Source organism: Rhinolophus ferrumequinum, chromosome 6 (genome assembly GCF_004115265.2).
Source record: "Rhinolophus ferrumequinum isolate MPI-CBG mRhiFer1 chromosome 6, mRhiFer1_v1.p, whole genome shotgun sequence".
Lineage (NCBI taxonomy): Eukaryota > Metazoa > Chordata > Mammalia > Chiroptera > Rhinolophidae > Rhinolophus > Rhinolophus ferrumequinum.
Genome location: NC_046289.1, coordinates 44603211 through 44628911, shown reverse-complemented (window position 1 = coordinate 44628911; position 25701 = coordinate 44603211). Strand labels below are relative to the sequence as shown.

General features: G+C 37.7%; 2 protein-coding genes and 1 non-coding gene across 6 annotated transcripts in view; 1 reads left to right on the top strand and 2 right to left on the bottom strand.

The window, feature by feature from the left end:
- The window catches only part of DIS3L (DIS3 like exosome 3'-5' exoribonuclease), a 31724-nt gene extending 22184 nt beyond the window's left edge, over positions 1 to 9540 (top strand). For both annotated transcript variants that reach the window (XM_033107691.1, XM_033107692.1), the window contains 8 exons: positions 1518 to 1765; positions 2329 to 2421; positions 4349 to 4876; positions 6267 to 6421; positions 6519 to 6697; positions 8394 to 8539; positions 8927 to 9101; positions 9189 to 9540. In XM_033107691.1, coding sequence (XP_032963582.1) covers positions 1518 to 1765; positions 2329 to 2421; positions 4349 to 4876; positions 6267 to 6421; positions 6519 to 6697; positions 8394 to 8539; positions 8927 to 9101; positions 9189 to 9497 — 1833 coding nt within the window. In that variant the 3' untranslated portion in view covers positions 9498 to 9540. The remainder of the gene's footprint in view (positions 1 to 1517; positions 1766 to 2328; positions 2422 to 4348; positions 4877 to 6266; positions 6422 to 6518; positions 6698 to 8393; positions 8540 to 8926; positions 9102 to 9188) is intronic.
- Positions 9541 to 12296: 2756 nt separating this feature from the next.
- TIPIN (TIMELESS interacting protein) lies at positions 12297 to 24528 on the bottom strand. Of its 3 annotated transcripts, XM_033109616.1 has the most exons (10): positions 24410 to 24528; positions 22316 to 22406; positions 21990 to 22162; positions 21613 to 21745; positions 21414 to 21492; positions 21135 to 21210; positions 18313 to 18435; positions 18025 to 18088; positions 13946 to 14152; positions 12297 to 12618 (listed from the first exon to the last, which is right to left on the bottom strand). In XM_033109616.1, the coding sequence occupies exons 4-10, from the start codon at positions 21737 to 21739 to the stop codon at positions 12425 to 12427; spliced, it is 870 nt and encodes a 289-aa protein (XP_032965507.1). In that variant the 5' UTR covers positions 21740 to 21745; positions 21990 to 22162; positions 22316 to 22406; positions 24410 to 24528; the 3' UTR covers positions 12297 to 12424. The 3 variants fall into 3 exon arrangements, with proteins under 3 accessions (XP_032965507.1, XP_032965509.1, XP_032965508.1); XM_033109618.1 differs by lacking the exon at positions 21990 to 22162 and having other exon boundaries at positions 24410 to 24522; XM_033109617.1 differs by lacking the exon at positions 22316 to 22406 and having other exon boundaries at positions 21613 to 21747; positions 24410 to 24497.
- Positions 17444 to 17577, bottom strand: LOC117024327 (small Cajal body-specific RNA 14). Its single transcript, XR_004423406.1, has one exon. It is a non-coding gene; the product is annotated as a small Cajal body-specific RNA 14 (non-coding RNA).
- Positions 24529 to 25701: the final 1173 nt, after the last annotated feature.

The following is a 25701-nucleotide window of genomic DNA, read 5'->3' as shown; positions in this document are numbered from 1 at the left end:
AAGTCAGCTTCAAGTGCAGAGTAAGTTTCCTACAGCCTCACAGCTCTCAAAATTTTACATTTTCCAACTTTGCTTAAAAATGGCATGTCAGTGTGTCATAGTCAGTATACATCCATCCCCTGCAACTACAAGGGTACAGACCCACTAGGCTCCCCTGCCTGTCATAATCACTCACCCGGAGGCCTGCAGAAAGCTGCAGGGAGCAGCTTCTTGAGTTCCAGACATCTCTGACCCATGTGTCAAAAAAAAAAAAAAAAAAAAAAAAGTCATGCTCATTATGAAACAGTTTTTGTAATCTTTACAGAAAACAAAAATTCTGTGAACATAAAACATCAGCTATTTCCATCACTTTGTTATCTTTTAAAATCTTCGTTAATCTTGTTTATTTTTCTTGCATGGCTATATTTATAGTGTGTACATACTATTTTCCATTCTGCTTCTTTCACTTAAAGTTATTCCTATATATTGACATAGCCTACTTATTTTTAATAGTTATGGCAAATTATTGTATACTGCTATACTCTAGTTTGCTTAAGTGTTCCTCAGTTATTGAGCATTTGGGCTGTTTAATTTTTCAGTATTACAAAAAATGCTACTTCAAACACTTTTATAAACATTGCTTTTTCTTTTTTCTTCTTGATCATTTTCTTTGGAATGTAGTCCTTAAAGTGAGATTACCAAATCAAAGGGCATAAAAAATTTAAATAGCTTTTGTTATGTATTGGCAGATTGTTCTCTAGAAAAATTGAACCAGTTTGCAATGCTATCAACAGCATATGGGTGTTCTTATTTTCATTAGAGTTTTTGACAGAACAGTAGCTATAATAGTAAAATATTTTAGAATATTTTACATTATTAAATTTTTATGTTTAACATTAGTTTCTGGAAATTATTTGTTGACTTGTTTCAGCTCTTAGTGAAAATGTTAGAATGAAGTAAAGCATGGATTAGACATCACAGGGCTAGAATTCTCTTCCCTTTTAGCCTACTTAACTGCAAATTGATGGCTTAAATAGGTAATAATGGAGAGAAAATGCCCTAGATTTGTCGTGCTTAAATTATCTTTGAGGAATAAGCTTCTCATATTTGGGACATGTTGATTTTATTTTTGGGGCTTGACTTGAATTAAAAGCTCCACTATACTTAAATAATTGGATCATTTGAAAATGGGGTCGATGCTGTACTCTTTATAAGCCACCCATTCATTCTTGCTCCAGCCCCCATAACTAAAGAGGCTGGTGACAGTTGTGGGACATTCTTGTCAGACAGTAAGTGTCCTCAAGGGCAGGGGACCGTGTCTTTCCCTTTGACTCCTGACATTCCAACTCTAGCACAGTTTCTGAGGCACCTGATAAATCATTATTGATCAAAAGAAGCAAACATAGTTTAAGTGCAGAAGATAATGGGGAATGAGTGGGATTTCTATGAGGTCACATGGCGAATGTCAAAGGGTAGATTTTTTTAGGAATCTTTTTTAGGTGCAAGAATTGCTGAATATTTAGCCTCTCGTTGTACAGATGTGTGAGATGCCAGTAAACACACCAGAAAATCCCTGGAAGGTGAGTCCTGAAGAGGAACGAGAACGTAAAGACTTGAGGAAAACCCATCTTGTATTTAGCATTGACCCCAAAGGTTGTGAAGATGTGGATGACACACTCTCAGTCAGAACCTTAAGTAATGGCAACCTGGAACTTGGGGTCCACATTGCAGATGTCACACACTTTGTGGCACCAAATTCTTACAGTGACATTGAAGCAAGGACAAGGTAATGCTATTTGAATCAGCATTGTGATGATATATATGTGACTGTAACGTATTTTATAACTGTGCATTTCAGATTTTCAAAACAAAGATTTCACAATTCTGTACAGTTCTAAAAATGCCTTCCAGGAAAAAAAAAATTGAGGTCCACTTCCCTTTTCCTTTAGAAAAATAGTACCTTGATCAATGTACCTTGCCTTTTTAAAATAAACTTATCACACATTGTTTCCTTCTAAATTGAAATGGGTTAAATTTTTCATGTAGCAGTATACTATTTTATATAAACACTGGATCGTTACACTCTAATTTTTCTTACACAACTAAGATTCGTGTCACTTTTTCTTTCTTTTTTATATCAGTGGAAGCATATTCAGCCCAAAGCGGTACCGCTTAGAAAAGTGGGAACATGGGAATAGCTTTATTACCCAGTCGGCTGCACTTTATGAAAAACAACAGCCTTAGGGAATTTGTACTGTGGTTTTGGCCGTTTACCACCCAGCAGCCCATTCAGTCAGCAGTTCTCCTTGCTGCTGAAGGTCACGTCCCCGCATATGTGTCTGTTCACAGGGCCACCACTTACTATTTAGCAGACCGCCGCTATGACATGCTGCCCTCCATCCTCAGTGCTGATTTGTGCTCCCTCTTGGGAGGCGTTGATAGGTGAGTTTGTTCATTATTTTTACCTGTGGTGCCTGGTGCTCTTGCTTCTGGCCTCTTCCTCCTCTTGTTTCTAATACGCTCACCACTCCACTCCCCACCCTGTATCCTCTACACCCCTCTGCACCACTTATTTTCAGGCAGCTTTATTTCTCTAACCTTCCCTTCCTTTCCTCTCCTCTGCTGTCTCTCTCTAGCTGTGAGGCTGCTTCTTCCTCTGTTTTTGGCTTTTTAAAGTCAGCTGAAGTCTGGGAACAAATGGTACAACTTGGTGCATGTATATTCCCTGGTTGAGGCTGTTTGGCATGAGGATCGTGATATTTGTTAAAGTCTCTCTCTGTCTTTGAATAGGTAATAAAACCATATGGTCTAAAATTCACAGGTTCAAAAAGTGAAACGCCCCCTCCTACCACTTACCCTCAATTACCAATTGCTTACATATTTTTCTAGATATAATTCACATGCACAAAAATATGGACATTTGGTCTTTCTTTTTTGCACAAATGGTGACATTATATGTATACTGTTCAGCACCTTTTTAACTGCATGATGTATCTTGGAGATCATTCCGTGTTAATAATAATTGCTTATCTATGGAAATATGGATGGTTTCCAATCTTTTGCTATTACAAGCAAAACAACTAAATTACTTGGAACATAAGTCATTTCATATTTTTAAAAGTACAGTGCATTTGGAGGATAAATTCCTAGAAGTGGAATTTCTGTGTCAAAGGGTATATGTATTGGTATCAGATTTAATCAAATTGCTCTCCAAAGGTTACAGTTATATTCGCACCATCAATATATGAGAATGCTTGTTTCCCCACAGCCTTACCAACACAATGTGTTGTATTTTTTTATCTTTGCCAGTTTAATAGATGAAAATGGTATCTTAGAGTGGTTTTAATTTGCATTTTGAACTCAACTATTGTGAGTAAAGTCAAACAGTTTTTATATGTTTAACAGTCATTTACGTATCCTTTTCTGTGAATTATTTCTTTTTTTTTTGCCCTTTTGAGTTTTTTATCTATTAGTAATTGATTTATATGAGCTATTTCCATATTAGGAAAATCAGCCCTTTGTTTTTGTTTTTTTAAATTAATTTTTTAACTTCTGTTTAAGTGGGTTTTTTAATTTATTTTATTTTATTATTATTTATTTATTTATTATTTTTTTTAATTTATTTTTTTTTATTTTATTGGGGAAGGGGAACAGGACTTTATTGGGGAACAGTGTGTACTCCCAGGCCTTTTTTCCAAGTCAAGTTGTTGTCCTTTCAGTCTTAGTTGTGGAGGGCGCAGCTCAGCTCCAGGTCCAGTTGCCGTTGCTAGTTGCAGGGGGCACAGCCCACCATCCCTTGCGGGAGTCGAACCCGCAACCTTGTGGTTGAGAGCCCACTGGCCCATGTGGGAATCCAACCGGCAGCCTTCGGAGTTAGGAGCATGGAGCTCTAACCGCCTGAGCCACCGGGCCAGCCCAGCCCTTTGTTTTTTATGAGTTGCAAATGTTGCATATGTTTTTAAATAGAGCAATTTGGTAGCTAAGTGGTTCTCTACTAAATGAACTTTTGCTAATTTACCTACCATCAAAACTGATCTAGTTCAGTGTCATTCTGTAGGATATGAAAGGCTTTCCTCTTCTTTATTAGACAGCCCAATAGACTTGACTCCCTCTGTCAGTGCTATGCTCTTCTAATCAAAATGGAGAACTATAAGATAGGATTCATAACATTACATGTGAACTCGTTTCAGATTTGCTCAGAGCTCAGGGGAACCTAGTCTAACTTTGATTTGGTGGTGGGGTATTTGAATTGAGACAACAGACCAAAAACCTGTAGCAATGCCATTTCTTTCAAGTGACATTCAGGGTCTACTGCTTGCTTAAAGAATGGAAGAATTAAATAAAGATGTCAATGTTACTGGTTTTGTAGGTATGCTGTAAGCGTCCTGTGGGAATTGGATAAAACCTCTTACGAAATTAAGAAAGTGTGGTACGGCAGAACCATTATTCGATCAGCATACAAACTGTTTTATGAAGCAGCCCAGGAACTATTGGATGGAAACTTCAGCGTCATTGATGATATTCCAGAATTCAGAGACTTGGATGAGAAAAGCAGACAAGCCAAGCTAGAGGAGTTAGTGTGGGCAGTTAGAAAGCTGACTGACATAGCGCGCCATGTCCGAGCTAAACGACATGGTGCCCTGGAACTGGAAGGGGTGGAGGTGCGCATACAGCTGGATGAGAAGAAGAACATCTGTGACCTCATCCCCAAGCAGCCGCTGGAAGTGCACGAGACAGTGGCTGAATGCATGATCCTGGCCAACCACTGGGTAGCCAAGAAGATCTGGGAGAGCTTCCCGCATCAGGCCTTGTTGCGCCAACACCCTCCTCCACACCAGGAGTTCTTTTCGGAACTGCGAGAATGTGCGAAAGCAAAAGGCTTCTTCATAGATACACGGTAATTCCTCTTTCGAGGGGGGAAGGCAGTGCTATACACTTACTATCTTACAGTAGTTCTTAAAATGGGACAAACAGATCCTTGACCAAAAATAGAAAACTTCTTGGCTTTCTTCATTTACTATAATGTAGGTATAGAGACTTAAAATTAAAACAAGTCTGTTGCAGCATAATTTTGATCCACTGTAATTTGTAATATAAAAATAAGGAACTTGTTACCCTTGATTTAATTTCATCTACCCCTTAGGCAAATGCCAAAAAATAATCCTATTTATTTCAATATTTTAAAAACACAGCACATTTCTGTGGCAATATTATAAGATAGGACACTGATGGTCAATATATACCAACCCTCCATAGAATGAGACTTTTTACTCCCTCCAAAATAAAATATTTCCCCTATTAAAAAATGATATATAAAGAAGATTTTTTTTTAAGTTTGTTGTCTAGTAACAGGTGCTAATTAAATATGTTTTATTCATTTTTCAAAACGGATTTTTTTTTCCCTCTTATCTTTAGATGATAACATCTTTTGCTGATTTATTTGGTGGCTGAGCTCTGCGCATGTGCCAGGCACGTGTGTTAGGAGCTCTCAGACATCATCTTGTGTCATTCGTATTTTACAGACAGCGAAATTAAGGCTGGAGAGGTTGAGTAACTTGACTACAATTTAACAGCTGGTCAAGTCAGAGTCAGGATTTGAAGCCAAGTCTGTCTAGCTTAAAAGTTCACATCAATGCCCACTGTCACGTTACTTTTCTGTTCATTTTCCATCTTCCTTTCCCCTTTTCTCTTAGCGGGCTACATTACAGAACTGAATTAGGTATATGATGTATTTTTAGTTTAATTTTTAATATAATTCTATATTTCCTGGGTTCTAAAAAAGTGTTATTTGAGAGTAAACAAATAGAATGTTTCCTTATCTCCTTATCTTTAAAAAAAAATAATTTAGGTTTCTTTTGCTGTGTACCTCAGGTTTAGTTTAGTTTTGTTTTTTTAACTCCCTCGAGCTCAATAATTCTTGATTTAAAAAAAAGAAATAGTCCATTCTTTGCCCTGTACAGCATGTTTAAGGTTAAGGGTGCTGGAAATTCAATTCAGCAAGTATTTGACAACCTACTAACATTAACTTAACACTGTAGATATGAGCACATTTCTCTTTACTACTTAAGAAACATATTTAAATTGTGACACACTTTCGTTTTTTAAACCTTAAAGGTTTCAAACTAGATTTCCATAGTTAAAAAGAATTCCTTTTGAAATATGTCCACAATAAATTTCATTCCTGGCAGATGAAAGTATTCAGACCGATGAGTCAAGTGTTCTCCTCAGAGTGTTGACTTTAAATGATTGCTGGGGACTAAATAAAAGTTTTTCCATATTTTTGTCAGGTCCAATAAGACACTGGCTGATTCTCTGGATAACGCAAATGACCCCAGCGATCCCATTGTAAACAGGCTGCTGCGATCGATGGCCACGCACGCCATGTCTAACGCATTGTATTTCTCCACCGGATCGTGTGCGGAGGAAGAGTTCCACCATTATGGTGAATGATCAAGTTTTCCTTTGTGGCCATAACCTTGAGCAGGTTGTTTAAAAACTATTCATTTTGTTTATTTCAATCTTTTGGTTTCTTTTGGAAGGTCTTGCATTAGATAAATATACTCATTTTACTTCTCCAATAAGAAGATATTCAGATATTATAGTACACCGATTGCTAATGGCAGCCATTTCAAAAGACAAGAAAATGGAAAGTAAGGAAAATTTGTTCAGCAACAAAGATCTTGAGGAATTATGCAGACATATCAACAACAGAAACCGAGTAAGGGGGTTTGAATTTCTCTTACCCATCATCTTCTTTGCTTAGAGAATATCAGCTTTAAGGTGTAATAGAATGAAGTACCATATATTCTAGCAAATTAAATTCTAGAATCCTAACCAGTGAAATAACATGAAAAATTAGTTTGTCGAGTAGCTCTCAATACATTTACAAATGTTCTGAAGTAGCTTAATGTGGATATAGCAGATTTAACAATAGGTTAGATGTTTTTCCCAAATTGTAGAAATGTTAAAGATCGTCTGTCATCGTACCACCCAGCGATAACCATTAGTAATGATTCTAGACAATGCTTTTTATTTATCAAAATATCAGACCATATCTGTTACTTTGAAATCTGCTTTTTTTTACTTAACACATCTGTTACTGATAGCACACCATGTCAATATAGTTACATCATTGTTTTAGAAGCTGCCTCATACTATGTTTCATATTGTTGCCAGTGGCTTTAATATTGCAGCATAGAACTAGACCATTTGGTGATACAGAAAGTTAGAAACTATCTAAATGTTTAATATAATTTTCTATATCCAATGTTCTAATTCTGTGCTGTGCAATATTATAGCTACCAGCCACATTGGCTATTTAAATTAAAATTTTTAAAAATTAAAAATTCGGGGCCGGCCCAGTCGCTCAGGCAGTTGGAGCTCTGTGCTCCTAACTCCGAATGCTGTCAGTTCGATTCCCACATGGGCCAGTGGGCTCTCAACCACAAGGTTGCTGGTTCAATTCCTTGAGTCCCGCAAGGGATAGTGAGCAGCGCCCCCTGCAACTAAGATTGAACACGGCACCTTGAGCTGAGCTGTCGCTGAGCTCCCGAATGGCTCTGTTGGTTGGAGCACGGGCTCTCAACCACAAGGTTGCGGGTTCAACTCCCGCAAGGGATGGTGGGCTGTGCCCCCTGCAACTAGCAACGGCAACTGGACCTGGAGCTGAGCTGCACCCTCCACAACTAAGACTGAAAGGACAGCAATTTGACTTGGGGGGAAAAAAAAAGTCCTGGCAGTACACACTGTTCCCCAATAAAGTCCTGTTAAAAAAAAAAAAAATTAAAAATTCAATTCCTCAGTCACACTAGCCACATTTTACAGGCATAATAGACATGTGTGGCTAGTGGCCACCTATTGGGCAACACAGATATACAACATTTTCATCACTGCAGAAGGTTCTGTTGGGCAACGCTATTCCAGGCAATTCAGTTTTATAACTATCTTTGTGTATACACTTTTACAGACTTCTCAGATTATTGCCTGGAATCACTGAGTCGAAAGGTGCACACATACGGAACTTTGATACATATTACGTAATTGTCCTCCAGAATAGCAGTACTAACTTATACTTCCACCAACAGGATTTTGGTAGGACAGACTTGAAAAAAAGGTAGACATAGATCTGGATACTTTTTCTCTACCCGAATGATCTAGACACAGGTTCTGAATAACAAACTGGTTGCTTTCTTAAAGAATTAATTTTCTAAGACAGTTTTGAGAGAATGATACCAGATGGTTTAGTTCCCACAAAAATTGATTTAATTCTTGCTAGAGCAGAATATTTGTATTAATAGTTTTATAGAATCTAGCCTTTTTAAAGACATTGTTTCTGTAGGACTGTGAATTCCATGTTTCTTTTGGGCGTATCGGGGAAGTCTCTTCATGCGTTAGGGTCGTGCTTCTTCTTCCAGGCAGCACAGCGTTCTCAGAAGCGATCTACTGAGCTCTTCCAGTGCATGTATTTTAAAGACAAAGACCAAGAAACTGAGGACCGTTGCATATCCGATGGGGTTATTTATTCAATGAGAACAAATGGTGTGCTTGTGTTTATACCAAGGTGTGTTACTGTCTAACATAATAGTTCTTAAGAAATCCTAGTCAAACTAAAAGTGTAGAACCCAAACAGTACATTAGATATAATTTAGTAAAATATTTATTTTAGCAGTTATTTGCAGTTACCATATGTATATAATGTAACATATAATCCACTATGTAAGTATAAATGAGATTAGAATGTAGTATATCTGTATCAGGCTTAGGATAGGTTTTTACTTTCTTATTTAGCAAGTTATTTTGTTTCTATCTGATCAATGAAGTAAATATTTGGAGGTAAATCACAGGAAAAGATGTTTTTAATCTAGAAGAAAAACTAGCTTTCTCTTTTTTCAAGGTCTGGGTACTAAGAATACATTATCTCTGGATTTTTATTCTGGCAATGATTCAGGTTTGGGATTAAAGGTGCTGCTTATCTGAAAAATAAAGATGGTTTAGTGATTTCATGTGGCCCAGACAGCCATTCTGAATGGAAACCAGGATCCCTTCAACGATTTCAAAACAAAATCACGTCAACCACAACAGGAGGGGAATCTGTTACGTTCCATTTGTTTGACCACGTAACAGTAAGTCTGCGTTTACCTCCAGTATTACTTTCAATGTAAAGAGCAAAGAATGTGATTTAATAATATGCATTTTCTCCTCTGTGATAGGTGAGAATATCTGTACAGGCCTCACGTTGCCATTCGGATACCATCAGGCTTGAAATAATTAGCAACAAACCATACATGATACCAGACACAGAACTTTTTCATCAGAGTTCCCTCTTGCTAAAGAGTGATTTAGTGAAGGAAGTAACTAGATCTGTGGAGGAAGCTCAGCTTGCCCAAGAAGTCAAAGTAAACGTCATTCAGGAAGATTGTGAAAAATATTGCCAAACCAAGGGAAGAAGCCTGTATACCCTTCTAGAGGAGATACGGGACCTAGCTCTCCTGGATGTCTCAAACAGTCATGGAATATGAATGAAATACTCTTCTTACTTCATTAAAAGAGCTTTGTCTTGTGTGAATGTTTTACCTTCTTTTCAATATTAACGTTAATCTAATTTTCTGTCACCCAATGTTCTAGTCGATTGGGATTGGGTAGAGATTTCACATACCATACCGTGTTTCCCCAAAAATAAGACCTAGCCGGACAATCAGTTCTAATGCATCTTTTGGAGCAAAAATTAATATAAGACCCGGTCTTATTTTACTATAATGTAAGAGCTGGTATAACATTATAGTATAATACCTGGTCTTATTTTAATTTTTGCTCCAAAAGACGCACTAGAGCTGATTGGTCTGGCTAGGTCTTACTTTCAGGGAAACACAGTAGTTACACCTTATCTATGGTCTTGCTTTCCGTTTTCAGTCACCCACAGTCAACCACGGCCCGAAAATATTAAATGGAAAATTCCAGAAATTAACAATTCGTATGTTTTAAATTGCATGCCATTCTGAGAATTGTGATGAAGGTTCTCAACATCCTGCGTGCGACACGAATCACCCCTTTGTCCAGTATCTCCACAGCATACAGTGGGTGTACACTACCCACCCATTAGTCACTTAGCCATCTCGGGTTTCAGGTTGACTTTCACAGGATTGCAGTGTTTGTGTTCAGGTAACCTTTACTTTATAACGGCCCCAAAGCACAAGAGTAGTGATGATGGCGATTCGGATGATGCCAGAGAGAAGCCATAAAGTTCTTCCTTTCAGTGAAAAGCTGACAGTTGTCAATTTAATAAGGACATAAATTATATGCTGAGGTTACTAAGATCTATGGTAAGAATGAATCTTCTATCCATGAAATTGTGAAGGAAAAAAAATTTGTGCTAGTTTGCTGACACCACTTTCAAATAACTTTTATTATAGTATATTGTTATAACTTCTTTTAGTAATTACTGTTGCTAATCTCTTACCATTCCAATTTATAAATTAATCATAGGAATGTATATATAGGAAAAAAAACACACTATATATGGGGTTTGGTACTATGTGCAGTTTCAGCACCTACTCAAGGTCTTGGAATGTATCCCCTGCATGTAAGGGGGTGGCTACTATGTGTAAAATATATTCTCATCGTTCAAGTTGCATTAAATAAAATACAATTAGGTCACTACAGAAACTGATTTTTCAGAAATGAATAGTGAATGGTGGCTCTGCAAGTCGCCAGTTGATTTTTAATAAATCCAGAATTGATACTGGGTTAGTCTGTGACAAATCAGTTCTTTCAAAGTAAGTTATAATTTTTCCGGTAATTGCTACCTCGGGGCATTTGGGTCATAGGGCCCCTTTGACAACTGTCAGATGAACTTTCAGTCACTCTCACATAGTAAGACTTAGTCCGACCTAGCCATTATTCATTTGCCTCTAGCCTCCCCTGCTGTCCGCAGCACCAGTTGGTGTTAGGGCCTGAGAGGTGAGGTGGGATGCGCAGGTAAGGTCTGGTCTCAAACCTCCCTTTCCACCATTTCTTTCCTGAGTACTCCTCGGATGATGAGTGACAATGGTCTTGCCCTTGTTGGAGACTTGTCACATTGCCAGCAAATCCTACCACTGGGAAAAGAACGCTCTTCTAGTCCAGTTGGTGAGGGTGGGTTGAGGCCAGAACAAGGTCCTGAGCAAGCACTTTCTCTGGGCATTGGTTGTATATCAATAGACTGGAATCATCTTCTAGCTGATCCCCTATTAGCAATAAGCTACAATCCTGAGGCTTATGCCTCTCGGCTCCTCACTCTGCCGGTCCCACCACGCCTACAGGCACCGCCCCCACACCCCATATATTCTGTATTCAACGTCCTTGCCTTTCAACCAATCCATCCTTGTCACTGCATTCCCACCTGAAGTCAACAAGCCTGAAGAGAGCAAGATACCTATCCCAGCTTCACAGACAGAAGCCACTTCAGCACCATCACTCTGCCAGTGTTTCTCACAAAGAGCAATCTTCCCACCTCCTGGTTTGTAAAAACTTTCCCTCTCCCCGATGCAGCTCTGCCAAGAACTAGACAGACCTTCTTTAAACTTGGTTGTCAATGTGCTACTTTCTTATCTGTAATTACCCCTCCAAGTTGATAATCTCAGGTAGGGAAAATTCTAATCAGGTCTTCTCACTATCTGACCCTAACACTTCTAGCCTCACATTCACCGTTCCCAAATCGTCCTTATTTCCCCCATTTTCCTTTCTGTATTATTATTGTACCTGTACGTCCCAATCCTTGGAATCTCCACTAACTCAAAGGTCTCCAATGAATCCCCCCAGGTGCTCTATGTTCCTCAAAATACTTCGCAAGTTTCTCTCCAACTAGTCAACAGGTACCAAAGAACACGTGAACCTCTCTAGCTCCTATGCGGGCCAGGCAATCTCTCACTATGGAATATGTGAGACTTTAAGTATTAAAGTGTCTCCCCAAATACATGTAAACACACCTTTAACATTTTAAAAACATTTAACATTTTACCAAAAGTGTAAAATGCAGAACTAAATAGCAATGACAAACTTTCACAAAGCCTCTAGAGATAGTTTGTAAGATTTTTATTTTTTAAATGGGTATTAATACTCATTATATATTTACATCTTAAAATACCACGCAATTTAGTGAAACAAGGCGTTTAATGGCACACTAGCAGCAGTGGCTTATTAACCACTAATAATTGTTACAAAGTCTTATCTATATAAAAATAAACACTAAAAGAGGAAAGACTAAAGTTAATAAGAAACAACGATAATTATAAATACCAGATGTTAAACAGGAGTCTGTAAAGGTTTTACTACATAAGGATTTCAAAGTAGACAAAATACATAGTAATCTCAAACTTGGAGGATACCAAGTTAACAGATTCCCTCTTAGCTGAGGTCTATCCAACCTCAGTAACATTTCCGGATGCAGCATAAGTTACTGCTATAGATTTTAAAAGGACTGGTCCAGTTGTGTCTTCTCTATTTTCAATTCCTGCTCTTCACTTACAGTATTGGCAGCAGCAGCAGCGTCATGTAGATTGTCTAGAACGTCTGTGTTAAACCCATCTGACTCCTCCTTTTGTTCATCCTCATCCATATGACCATCTTCAGCTGTCTGTGCCCCGGGTGTGTTTGCTAACAAGTCTGAAAGAGAAATCACCTTTATTACTCACTGTAAGCACCTGATCCAGTCTTACCTGATAAATGCAAATCTCTTCACAAGCTTAGATCAACAGAGATGATATTTATGATCACTTTAATGTTACTTATGATTATTTTCTGCCAAATAAAGCCATGTTTATACATGTATAAAGTCCATTCAAAAATGCAAGTCTTGAAAGCTACTAAACTCAAATTCTCGAATCATTGCCAAATGTGATTCTCATTCAAAATCATAACTACTACACAGAAGTTTTAAAAAAATCAAAGCGATCTACTATATGTGAAAGCGATCTACTATAAAAAAAATTTAAGATATTTATTTCTATTTGGGCAAAGTTTAAGGCTGTAGATTATAAATAGAAGATGAGCCTTAAAATCCTCATTGCCAGGCACTGTGATAATGAGAACAAGACACTGCTCTCAACAACAGTTGTATTTTCATGTAATTTTTCACAGAGTAGTAATAAAACATCCATTTGTAAATTTAAGAATTAGATTTATTTTATTTCATAATGTAGTCACACAATAATTTTCACTTGAGAATTTTATTACCTTGGGTGAAACTTGTTTTATAACATGGTATCTTCACTACTGACTATAATTCTTATTTTCCCATTTCAAAAGGAAAAACTTAATTGGAAATTGGGAATGGCATATGTCATCCTGCTTCATTCAAAACCAATTTGTAACTATTTTTAAATACAGTTTCAACGAACCTGACTGTCTAGTTTTGAAACCCAGTCTGTTTTAAAGACAACAAATTGTAAGGCATTTTTAACAGAGAGAAAGGAATGTAACAGATAAACTGATAGCTCACAAGAAAAGTGACACAATGCAATAAAAAAAAAAATTAGGACCTATTCACATCATAGCAAATGGCTCTAAAATCCTCAATGGGTACAAAAGGCATTTTATATGTTTAGGAAAGTACCATAATAATGTTCACAATTATGATCCTAAAAATAAAACTATGTGTCACGTGCTTTAAGTAGTCAGAGAAGAATATGTTTTTGAAAGATTCAGAAACAATTTTAAATGGTTAAAATAATTTTTTAACAGGTACTCAGCTATTCAGAAAACCATCTTGGACTCATTTATTCTTTGAGGATTCCAAATAGCTCTCTCTCTCTCTCTCTCTCTCGCTCTCTCTCTCTCTCTCTCTCTTTCTCAAATGTACATAAACTTAATATACTATATCATTTTCCTATCCCTAGAAGTATTTTATTTTGGGAGATAGTAGAGAAGTTAAAATTTCTAACATGCCCTTGCTATATTAATGGTAGCACATAAAAACTGGCATAAAATTTACCGTTTCCTAGGGACTGACTATTACTCAGTAGCTTTGCCTGCCTTCTTTCCAAGGCCAGTTGTTTATTTCTCTCAATTCTTTGTTGTTGCTCTTCGGTTAGGCTTCTACTTGACTCAGAAGCAAACTTCTCACTTTCAGGTGAATTTGTCAGAAAGGGATCTAATTCAGTAGCAGTTGTATCACGGTCATTATTTTCCCCTACTTCATCTGCAGTAGAAAAGAAAAAGTGAGTACATCTCTAGTACTAAAACAGTTAGAAAAAGAGCTCACGCACTATTAATTGAAAACCAGTTTAAAGTGACAAGGTGCAGACCAGAAGAAACAACTAATGTTACAAGTCAGGCTTGATTCAAATAAAAGGAATACTTATAAATCACTTTAAAGAGGCATTTTAAGTCAAATGGAAATACTAGTTTAAAAACATGCATGAATAGAAAGCAAAAGTTCTTAGTTATGGTTAGAAATATTTTATGCTTAGGCTAATAAAAGAACTTAAAGACTCTAAAGCTTATTCTGGTTTTACATTGAACAAAAAACATTTTAATAGCTTGTGTAATAATTTTATATAGTCTATTTTTAAATGGGGTAAAACCCAGACAAAAAGTGAAAAAGGAAATTTAGAGATCTGTGGATTTATTTCCAAGTTAATTGAAAAAAAATTCAGTGTTCTCTACAGTATTAGTCTTAACAAATTCTTAAAGCCCTACATACTAGTTATCTCAAAATAAGATACCCCTAAAATGATCCACAGTGGTATGGGAATATATTATTTAAGAATGAAAAAAAATTAAGTTTCACTAACTTACATTTAAATGTAATCATTACATTTAAATGTAGGACTGGCGGTGACAAACTATCACTTATCCATGGCAGTTATCATCTGTTCTTTACTAAGGTAAGCTACCTTAGTAAAAGCAGCTCCACGCTGAGGAAGGGTGGCAGAGCTGGGCCCTCACTCATTTTTAAATTTCAGCATATTATGACAGACAGCTGATTCTGATTGCCCATTTAAGTAGACTGACAGACCATCTAGCTTTAACTAAAACAGTTCCAACAAAATGCACAAGTGATAGCTTAAAAAGATTTTTGCAAAATAAAACAGCTATAGGTAGAAGCTAATACAAACCTGAGCAAGAACTAAGAAAATGGTAAAGCTAATACTTCACCTTCTTTCAACATCATTCACATTATGGGTTAAAAAAAATGGTAACCTCATCAGATCTGACAAGTAGGCAAAAAAAAATTGGTATCACCAAGACTACCATTTGAAATATGAATTTATATATACCATCCTTGTTTTATGTATACACTGTGCCTTGAGGTATTAGCTAGTGATAGTGAAAAACATTACAACCAGCAAAACATTTAAAACATGAAGACAAACCTTTACAACTATTCCGCTAAGGTTTAAAAAATCATATGATATTTAATCCAGTCTTTTACAATTCAAAACTCTTGTGAGGTTTCTTCCATAATAGTAAAAGACAAAAGGTCATACATTTTTCCCTTCCTGATGTGGAAAAAATTTGTGGCAAAAAACTAAAATGCATGCTATGCCAGAAAATATTGATGGAGTACATGTTAAAAACATTGCTGGAGAAGTTAAGAAAGAAGTATTAGAACCAATTTTGCAATATATAGGGTTTCTAATATGCTTCATTCACCTTACAGGGCTTACAGGATCCTGAATTAATAATAATGGAATGTATAAACAACTACTTTTTTGTGAGACATGAAAGGAAGGATATCATCAATAGTAAATGACCTCTTTAATACAATGTGTTATGGAAAAACAATGTGAACATAACCAGTGATGGAGATTTGACTAGGATAAAAATGGGGTTAAAAACAAATTAGAACCACACAGGAAATTCATTCACTGCAACATTCATAGGCAGGCTATTGTGGCAAAGAAGCTAAAGCCAGAAATATTCAAGGTGCTACAGGATGCTATCATTTGAGTACACATAAAGTAAAAGATAAGCAAATTATATCATAATTAAACGGAAATAAGTGCTATGAAAAAAAGGCATAGGGGAATCACGAATGGGGATGGGGTACAATTTTAACAGTGTGGTCAGGAAGCACAGTTTGAAGACAGTAAGAGAATCAGCCATGCAGATTTGGAGACAGGAGGGAGGTCGGAGGACAGAGTTCAAGGCAGAGCGAAAGAGTGCAAAAGCCTTAAGACAGAAATGTGCCCGGAAGGTTCCAGGAACAGCTAGGAGGCAAGAGCGACTAAAGCAGTGTGAGTGGGGAACAGTAAAAGATAGTCAGAGAGGCAAGGGGGATGGAGTGAGGACACAGGAACAGGCTGTGTCGGGCCAAGCTGGACATGACAAGGATTTTGGCTTTTACTTTCAGTGATATAAGGAGCTACACATTTGTTAAAAATATAAAAACGTAACATAACCCTTGCTTAATTTTTAAGAAAACCAATTGATTGAAAAGGGTAAATGAAAATTTGCTAGTAAACTTCAACAAAAATCTTTGCATTAGTGAATGGGATTAAAAAATGAATACCAAGATTTATTAAGTACAGTTGATGATTTACTTCCACTTGGATTCATGTATCTTACTAAGGTAAAACCAAGATTGGAGGGAAAAAACAACAGACACCGTACCATCAAATCATTGATCAAGAAGTACTAGCCCAAGACTTTTGAAAAAAAATTATTCAGTAGAATAGTCAAACATATTGTTCTCACTTTAAAACTGTGTAGTAATGTTTTGGTGCCAACAAAAAAATCTTCATTATAATCAGTATTGTAGTACATGTATTAGTAAAATAAGTAAATAAAATGCTCAAAACATTTGGTGCCTGATCCAAAAAGTTTGGAGATCATTGTCTTAGGATACAAACAAAACAGATTCAACAACAAACAAGGCTCTCTGAGACAGGACTTCTCCACGTACCCTATATTTCAGCATGGCTATAATTCCATGAATGGTCCTGTTCATTTACTCCTCTGCATAAATGGTTCTCTCTATCCAAAAATCATCTCTTCCTCACCTCTCCTCTCTATCAAAGTACTTGTGATACCTCCTCTGGGAAGCTTTCTCCTCTCCAAGATAAAATTAACTATGCTCTCCTTTGCACTCTACACCTTTGTTCATATCTCTAATTACAGCACCTGTGAAACTATTGGCAATGTTATATGTCTGACTCGCTCACTAGTCCGTTAGCCTGCGAGGCAAGGGGTTTGATCTTATTCTTTATCCTTGAAACTTGAGCATTACAGTACGCAGTTCAAAAAGTGCTGCTGAATAAACTAACCCAGTGGTATATATTATAGTAACTAATTCCTTTCTATATACCAAATCCCATGCCATCAGTACATACCATAATTACAAAAAACATAAATAAATCTTGGATTATTTACATCACAATCCTTCACACTTTTAAAAGCAACTTTTAAACAACTTTGGGGGGGTCCTATATGGAGTCTGCATTTTCTACTACATCTATTAAAAGTTTGAAAAACAAAAACAAACGAACATGTATGGAGCCATCGCACAGAACATCTGATAACTATACAGACCCTGTCGGCAGGAACCATGTTTTGATATGTGTGACAGCCTGTGGTTGCACTGTACCACTAACAAGTGCAACCAATAGCAGGAACTGTCACGTAGGTCTTACTAAAGTCCTGTATTCAGGATCTGCACTCTTAAGTGAAATGTAAACTATTTCATCATCAAATGATTCTGCCTAATTTCCCAGAGCCATTTTTTTAATGGTGTACACGTATGTGAACATTATATCTTGTCAGATATTTTTACTAACAAGCACTACAAAGAAAGGATCAGTGGGTCACCATCAGAGTTCTCAAAAGCTCATGTTCCATGGCTAAGCACATTTTTACATCTCTCAATGGCATTGCAGCCATGTCTTTAAAGAAACAAGTATCATATACAACATTCTAAATGTACCAAGGCATTCAACTCATTCTTATTTACTTTTCTTTAATTATATATTCAATACAGTAAGAACCGAATCCTGTAATATACTGTCTACCCCAACTAAATTCATTTCTAAAAGAAAAATTGTTATAAAGTTAATAAACCTATAATCTTACCATTATTGCTAATAAAATCTTCGTGTAAAATAGGCAGATCAAGTCGAATTCGTTTTAAACAGGTCTGAAAATAGAGACATTTTCATTAATAACATTTGGAGGAAAATGGTCATTTATTCAATTCTGAGTTCCAAAAAAGTTGGTTTTCAAATAACTACTATTAATTTTCCTTCTCTCTACCAAGATAGATTTTAAAATGAAGACCCCAAACAGACACTTAGCCTTAACTAAATCTATCCTGTACTACTTAACACTGTGAATGACATCCATAATACGCGCAACACCTACCTGAACTTCCTTTTTATTTCCCAGGTATTCAATTCTGTCAATAAAATCCTCAAATTGCAGTTTAGGGAATAGCCTATGTGCCCAGTGCTCCATATGTCTGATTAGCGTCTTCAAGTCTTCAGCCTGGCACATAAAAATAAAAATGCTAAACAGAAAGCTCGTTCTCAGAACTGACCTTGTCAGCAGATTTTAGAATTGAATAGTGATACCAAAGTCACTGGTGTCATTTCACATTTATAAGGTGAAGAAACTTCAAGAAGAAAAATATCTATTAAAGGCTTAAAGGATTATAGTCTAAAAGAGCACTGAATAGCCATTTTTTGTTTTTTAAATCAGAGGGTGGAAAAAAGCCATATGAAAACTTAATAAAAGTTAAAAGATAATCACATGCCTATTTTCAGAAATGTAAAGTAATACTAAAATAAGCTTTAATAAAATATGTCAAGATATCTTTTAGGAATAACTGAACAAAGTGGCATGTCCCTAAATCATATATAGAGAAGAAAGCATTGAGAATTTAGCATTGTGAAAATATATTCAGAAATCCCAAGGGCAAAGTATCAAAGACCAGCAAGAACAGGTTCAACATTCTCAGACCACAATACCTCTCTATATTTGAAATTTCAATGTAACATAAATTTTTTAAAAATTAAAATAAAAAACAAAGTTTAATAAACTGGATTAATGAATGAGAAAAGTTCCAAATCCCTGGTTTTACTGTAAAATATTTTATTCTCTTAACAGCATTTTAAAATAGGAGTGGTTAAAAGCACAGGCTCTGAATCAGACTACATACATTCAAATCTCAATTCTACCACTTAATATCTATGACTTTGAAGAAATTACTTTACCTCTCTGTGCCTTTTTCTTTATGTATAAAATGAAAATAATATACATACCTCATCAGGTTATTATGAAGAGTCAGTAATACAAGTAAAGCACTGACACAAAGTGAGCACTCAAATGTTGGCAATTATTGTTGTTATTTAATCTTGTCTAAGAAGCCAACAGTCGAGACAATCAACTCTACCAATAATTAAATATGTAATAGTGAGAGTGTAATGTCTTATTGTCACTCTGATAACAAAGATAAAAGTTCTTTTAAAAATTCAATCACTTAAGATCATTTTCCAATTGTTGAGGATAGCTGGTCAGCTACCTCACAATGTCATGTTAGACCCCAGGAACACAAGAAATACCTAAATACAGTGGGAAGTCATACATGAAGAAAAAGACAATGAGGATTCAACTGTGAGAAAATAGTAAGAATTTTTAAGAGCAAAGTACAGAAGACTAGATAAACTCAGAGCCCACTCGTACCCAATGAAACACAAAATATTTATTCTTCATTTAAGTTTATCTTATTATGAAAATGATGGAGACTTCATAAATTCAAAGCACCAATTCATCATTATTACCTGGAAATTTCAACAAGGGCAATGAATTAACTGAGCTGGGTATGGTTTTAATATATCCTGATTTACATTTAGTTACGTGGCAAAATAGGACACAGGCTTATGATACCTTCCTGTCCAATGAAGCTGAGCAAATGTACTACAAGTTTTCAGCCTCCCAGGTTTGAAATCTTGGGGTTACTTTTGACTCCTTTTTCACTTCCCTGTATCTAATCAACTAGAAGTACCATGTTGTTCACCCACTTCTACCCTACCGAAGCTACTTTCACCCAGTTCCACTGCTAGTACAACAGCTTCTGAAATGCTGTCTGCCTCCAGGCCGTCCCTAGTTACACTGCACACCACACCAACATGGTGCTCACTGTGGCTTTAACAGTATTCTGGCTGGGCTATAAAATGAGAAGTCTAGATTCTGCCCTGTGGGCACTGGACCCTTAAAACTCTAAAACTCAATTTCCTTAATTAGATAATGGGACCAACATCTGCCTCACAGGTGAGAAATAAAATATTTGAAAATACTTCATAAACTGCAAAGCTCTATAAAGAGATTACCTGCAAAAAATTGTACCTACACTCTATAGGATTCAAAGATAATAAAATTTTAAAATGTACATTTGTCCAGTGATTGACAGTTCTTAAATGTCACCATTTTTCAACAAAATTTAACTGTTGCCTATTATGAACCATGGTGCCATATCTGGGCGACACATAAGCCATCATTACAGGTAAAGTCCTTGTTCTCATGAAGTTTAAATTGAGTCTTTAAGGTAAAGTAAATTTTATTCCTCAAAATTATGAAGTACAAACTCAGGCTTACTGACTGATGCAATTTTCCTAAAGCCATACTATGACAAAACTGAGACTACAAGACATGTTTTCTGATTCTTCAAACAGTGCCCTTTCCACATTATAGTTTTTCAAGAGATATGATAATGAATGATAGCATCTGTAAGACATTACAAGATTCCTAAGACCAAGATAATAAGCCCAGTTTTATAGATATTGTTGGCCCGTCATATCCGCGGGTCCCACATCCGGGGATTCAACCAATTGCAGATTGAAAACATTCAGAAAAAAACTTGCGTTGTTGCTGACATGTGCTGTGATGGTTAGGCCTATGATGGTTGCACCTGCACTGAACATGCACTGACATTTTTTCTTATCATTATTCCCTAAACAACACAGCATAACAACTACTTGCATAACATTTACATTTTATTAAGTATTACAAGTAATCTAGAGATAAAGTATGCACATGGATTATATGCAAATACTACGTCATTTTATATAAGGGACTTGGGCATCTGCGGAATACACAGGGGTCCTTGAACCAATGCTCCTCCGATACTGAGGGATGACTGTATTTTAAACAACAAAAGTCTAAAATAAAAATCAGACATTTCTTACCTCATGACCTTTACCTTTGAATTTTGCCTTATCAAACACATGCCTTAATGCTGGAAGCCCTCTCTCTGAAGTTAATCTGTGAATAGAAATATGTTTTTAATTACATGTTTTCTGAAGCCATCAAGGCCAAACCAAGACCATAAAAAATATTACCTGCTGACCTGAAAATGTCTTTAGAAATATGTCATCTCCAAACCATCCCAACCAAAAGCTTATAACATAAGAAAAAAAAAAGATGTAATGAAAAAGTATATGTGTTTAAGAAAATATTAAATGTACCTCTGAGCATCCAGTTTGGGTATATTCCTTTTAACTGTTCTCTTTGGAGGTACAGGAACAAGTGCTTCTCTTCCTGACTCTGATGAAATATACCAATATTTATTATTACTTAAATAATTTAAGCTTCGTCTATAAAATGTATCATTTCTAAGATGATGGATAAGTGAACATGGACACTTTTTTCGAACTCTATACCGACCTTCATCACGTTCAGCTCCTTCACCACCTCGCTCTGGAGAAGCTGGAGGTGGGAAAGGATTTGAAAAAGTTTCATCTACATTCTCATAATCTGGTAGATCAATCAAGCCATTCTCCTGTTCCAGCATCTTTTCCTCTATGGAAAAAAAGTAACCATGTTTATTTATTCAAGTAGTCTTCCTGTTACACAGTTAAGTTCTACTTGCAGCAAAATTCACCTGTTTCAGTCAGTTAAACCATATTTCAAACTCACACATAATGAAGAGTGGAGATGATAATAGTTATAGAAAAAAGAATTGAGCTAGAAATCAGAAGAACTGAGTTCTAATGTAGACCCTACCACTAAATAACAACATGATTTTGAACAAATCATTTTACCTCAACTGTTGAGTTTCCTGTATCATAAAATGATTTGGATTCTTCAGAGGGTTTCAAACTGTGGTCCAAATGGATGTGAAAGAGGCAGGGTACAGGTACCTCAACCTCCTACTTCAACTAGAGCAGTTTTCAACAATAATGTCTTTACATATTGATCTTCTAGGTAAGGTTTCCTTTGAAGAAAGGGAATTAATATTCAGGTTGATAAACTTGAAAGAATACTTTTCAGGACCATCTTACTTGACCTCTCAGCAACATCTGACACTTTTGATCAGTTCCTTTTTCTGGAAAAGAGTTTTCACTGGCTTTTGAAATACAGTACTCACCTGGTTTTCCTCCCTTTCTGGACACTCCTTCTGGATCTTCTTTGAAGATTCACCTTCTTCTAACCTGATCAGTAAGACTCCATCCTGGGCCCTGTTCATTCATTTATGCACATAGCTTTAATAAGCATTTACAAATGACTCACTAATTTATTTCCATCTAGGAATCAAATCTGAGCTTCAGATTCCAACTTCTCTTTTTACAGCTCTAATTTCTCAAAGGCACCTCTAAGTCATCACGTACTAAACCGAACTTCTAATTTTCCCTATTTGCTAAATGACATCTATCCAGCTACGCAAGTCGGAAACCTACAAGTCTTCCTTGACACTTCCTTCCCCCACCCTACATATCCTATTCATTTTACTTCCTAAATATCCCTTGAATCTGTCCATTTCTCCCCATCTCCACAACCACTTCCTAACATTTCTACTTGGATTACTGCATTACTCCTATCCAGTTTTGCCTTTTCCAATCCATTCTCCATATTACAGCTAAGTTGAACCTTTGGAAATGTAAAGCTGATTGCATTACCACTTGGTTTAAATATTTCAATGGCTTCCTACTGCTCTTAGGATAATGATAAAACTCCAAGGTTTGGCATCTCCTTCATCTCCAGCCTACTTCACACCACTCTCCATGCTTTTTTCTTTCGGTTTTTTTGAAAGAGCCACATCCCTCAGGTCGCTAGACTTTTGCAAAAGCTGTTTCCTATCTTGAAGGTTCTTCTTTGACTCCTAATCTCTTTCAGATCTCAACTATCACTCCACAGAAAAGTCTACCCTAATTTCCCTAAATTAAATCCTCCTATAATAAACATTCAAATATAAAATACAAGTTTCAGAGCACTAACCCAGTTTCAATATTAAGTTCTAGTTGATTCATGTTTGTCTCCCATACTAGACTGTAGCTCTAAAAGGGCAAAGACAGGTAGGTAGGTCCTGTGCCTCACCATTGTATCCCCAAACAGAAGACGCTCAATAACTACCTGTTGAATGAAGGAATGAAGAATTCCAAAGCTTCCCCAAAACTGTAAAACTACTAGAGCTAGATGAACTCTAGTCTCTCCAATTCTAAACTTCCATGATCATAAGTACATAAAGACAAAACAAGTATCAACTCCTGATGATGACCCACTGTATCTTCAAGTAAGGTTTTTCAAGAATCATAGATTTTCAAAACTGGAAAGGCAGTTCCGGAGACGTCATATACTCTTAAGCAGCTTCCTACCTACAATAAATATATTTAGCCCCATTCTAGTTAAGCCCTCTGGGAAGAAATGGGGTTCACATCTTTGACGCCTGAGCGGGGGCTCTAAATCTGATGACCGGGCACCAACTATATTAAGTGTGGCAAGATACGGTGTAAGGAACTGGCCGAGCGCGGGGTGGGGCTTGTCGGTAAACATAGTGAACATCTGTCTTTCACTTCTTGACAATGGTTGCACATTCTCTTTTTAGCCATCAATGAAATTCTCTTAACTCCTCTCTCTAGTCCTCGAACTCGCAGAAGAGTGAAGGTAACAAAGAAATGTAATGTCCAAACTACAGTTGGTTCCTAGATCCTTAAGTGTCCAATGTCCAACTTGTTCCAAGTTATCGAAAACAGAAGGCCCATTCACAAGGGAAGTCCTGCCACTCTGACTCGATGTCCCTCTTTGCTAACAATCCCTAAAAGCACTAAATTTCCCATCCCATCCATTCTCCAACCTTCTCATCTTCGTTCCTTGTCTATTCTCTCACTTCAGCATTCCATATTCACGAGACACCTTGAATAGTTAGAGGCCCCGGGACCCAAGCTGGCCATTTAACAACGTATCTGATACACGTGCCCTCCGGCTAAAAGGCTCGGCTTAGTGAGAGGCAGACTCGAAACATAAAAAGTCAGCGTGCCAACCCTCCCCAACCGGCCTCCTTTCCGCACAGGTCTCTCCCGGTCCGGCCTCCTCTCCCGATCCGCTCAGCCCAAGGCCGCCTCAGTCCTGTCCTCCCACCTCCTCACTCCCTCCCTGCGACTCCCCCGGCCCCCGGCTCCGCCACCTGATTCCCTCAGCCGCCTCTGCGCTCAAGAACCTCACTCTCCCGCCCGCACACACTCACCTCACGCAGACTGCAGCAGCCACAGCACCGAGCTTGGGGAGGCCCGCAAACCACGCTTCTCGCGAGACTCCAGAGCGACGGCCCAGAGTCTTCTGTGTTTGGCGCCAAATCTGCGCACGGCCCCAGCGGTACTGCCCCACCCCCCCGCCCAGATCCCGCCTACTCACCTCCGACTCCGCCTTTCCAGGGACCGGTCCATCCCACCACCCCTATTCCTCCAAGCTTCCTTCCTGCTGAATTCGTCAGAAGAGTTAAGCCTCTTTATTTGCATAAAGTTCACCTTTGCTACGCTCTAAGTACTTTAGACTTTGAAAATAGGTCTCAGTTTTTTTAGAAAATTGGATTGTGGATGTGTAATCAGAGGACAAACCAGTCCGGGGCTCGTGCTGGCTCAGCCAATATGGACCGACTCAGGAGTTGGGTGATAGAGTAAGTGTTTATTACCCGAGCACTGGTGGTCTGAGAAGGCAGCAGGGTAACACCTCCAGAAACTGCCTTAACATTCTCAGACCGGCTGGGGGTATTTAAGGGAAAATCAGGGCACTCTCCCAGAGGCTGCACTGTGGTCTGGGAGGTTTGGTCTTCTTTCATGATGCCCCCCTCTGTCATTGTATCTCTTGTGGCGCTAGAGATCCGGGAACTGTGGGGGAGTAACCTGGGGAAAATGCTAGACTGGGAAAAAAGCTAAACGATAGCGTTTGTAATTAGTAAGCATCTACAAGGCGATCTTCTAAGATAAGGAGCCAGAACGTGGCAGGGCATCCGGGAGGCATTCTGAGCTCAGCTGCAGGGGTGTGATTTCCTGTTTAACTTCGGGCTAAGGAAAAAGTGAAGCCAACTAGGATGGGGACAGGGCATCCCGGAGGCATTCTGCGCTCCAGCCGCAGAGCTCCTATTACAGGGCGCCCACCTGGGCCCCTGCTTCAGATGGAGGAGAAGAGATAGAGGCAGAAAATTTGGTGAGGAACTACCGATGCTTCAGAGTTAACAGAATTCCTTGGACGTAAAAGTTTTATTCATTGTTTATTGAATAATGAGCTGAGAAAGAGTTAGTGTTTCGGAGGAGGCCAAGGTGCAACTTTCTTCCGTCATCCTGAATCCAGGTTCATCTGACAGCAGCCACCATCATGCCACAGAAGTTTGACCCCAACGAGATCAAAGTCCTATACCTGAGATGCACTGGTGGGGAAGTCCGTGCCACCGGCGGCCCTGGCCCCCAAAGATGGGCCCCCTGGATCTGTCTCCAGAAAAGGTTGGTGATGGCATTGCCAAAGCAGCCGGTGATTGGAAGG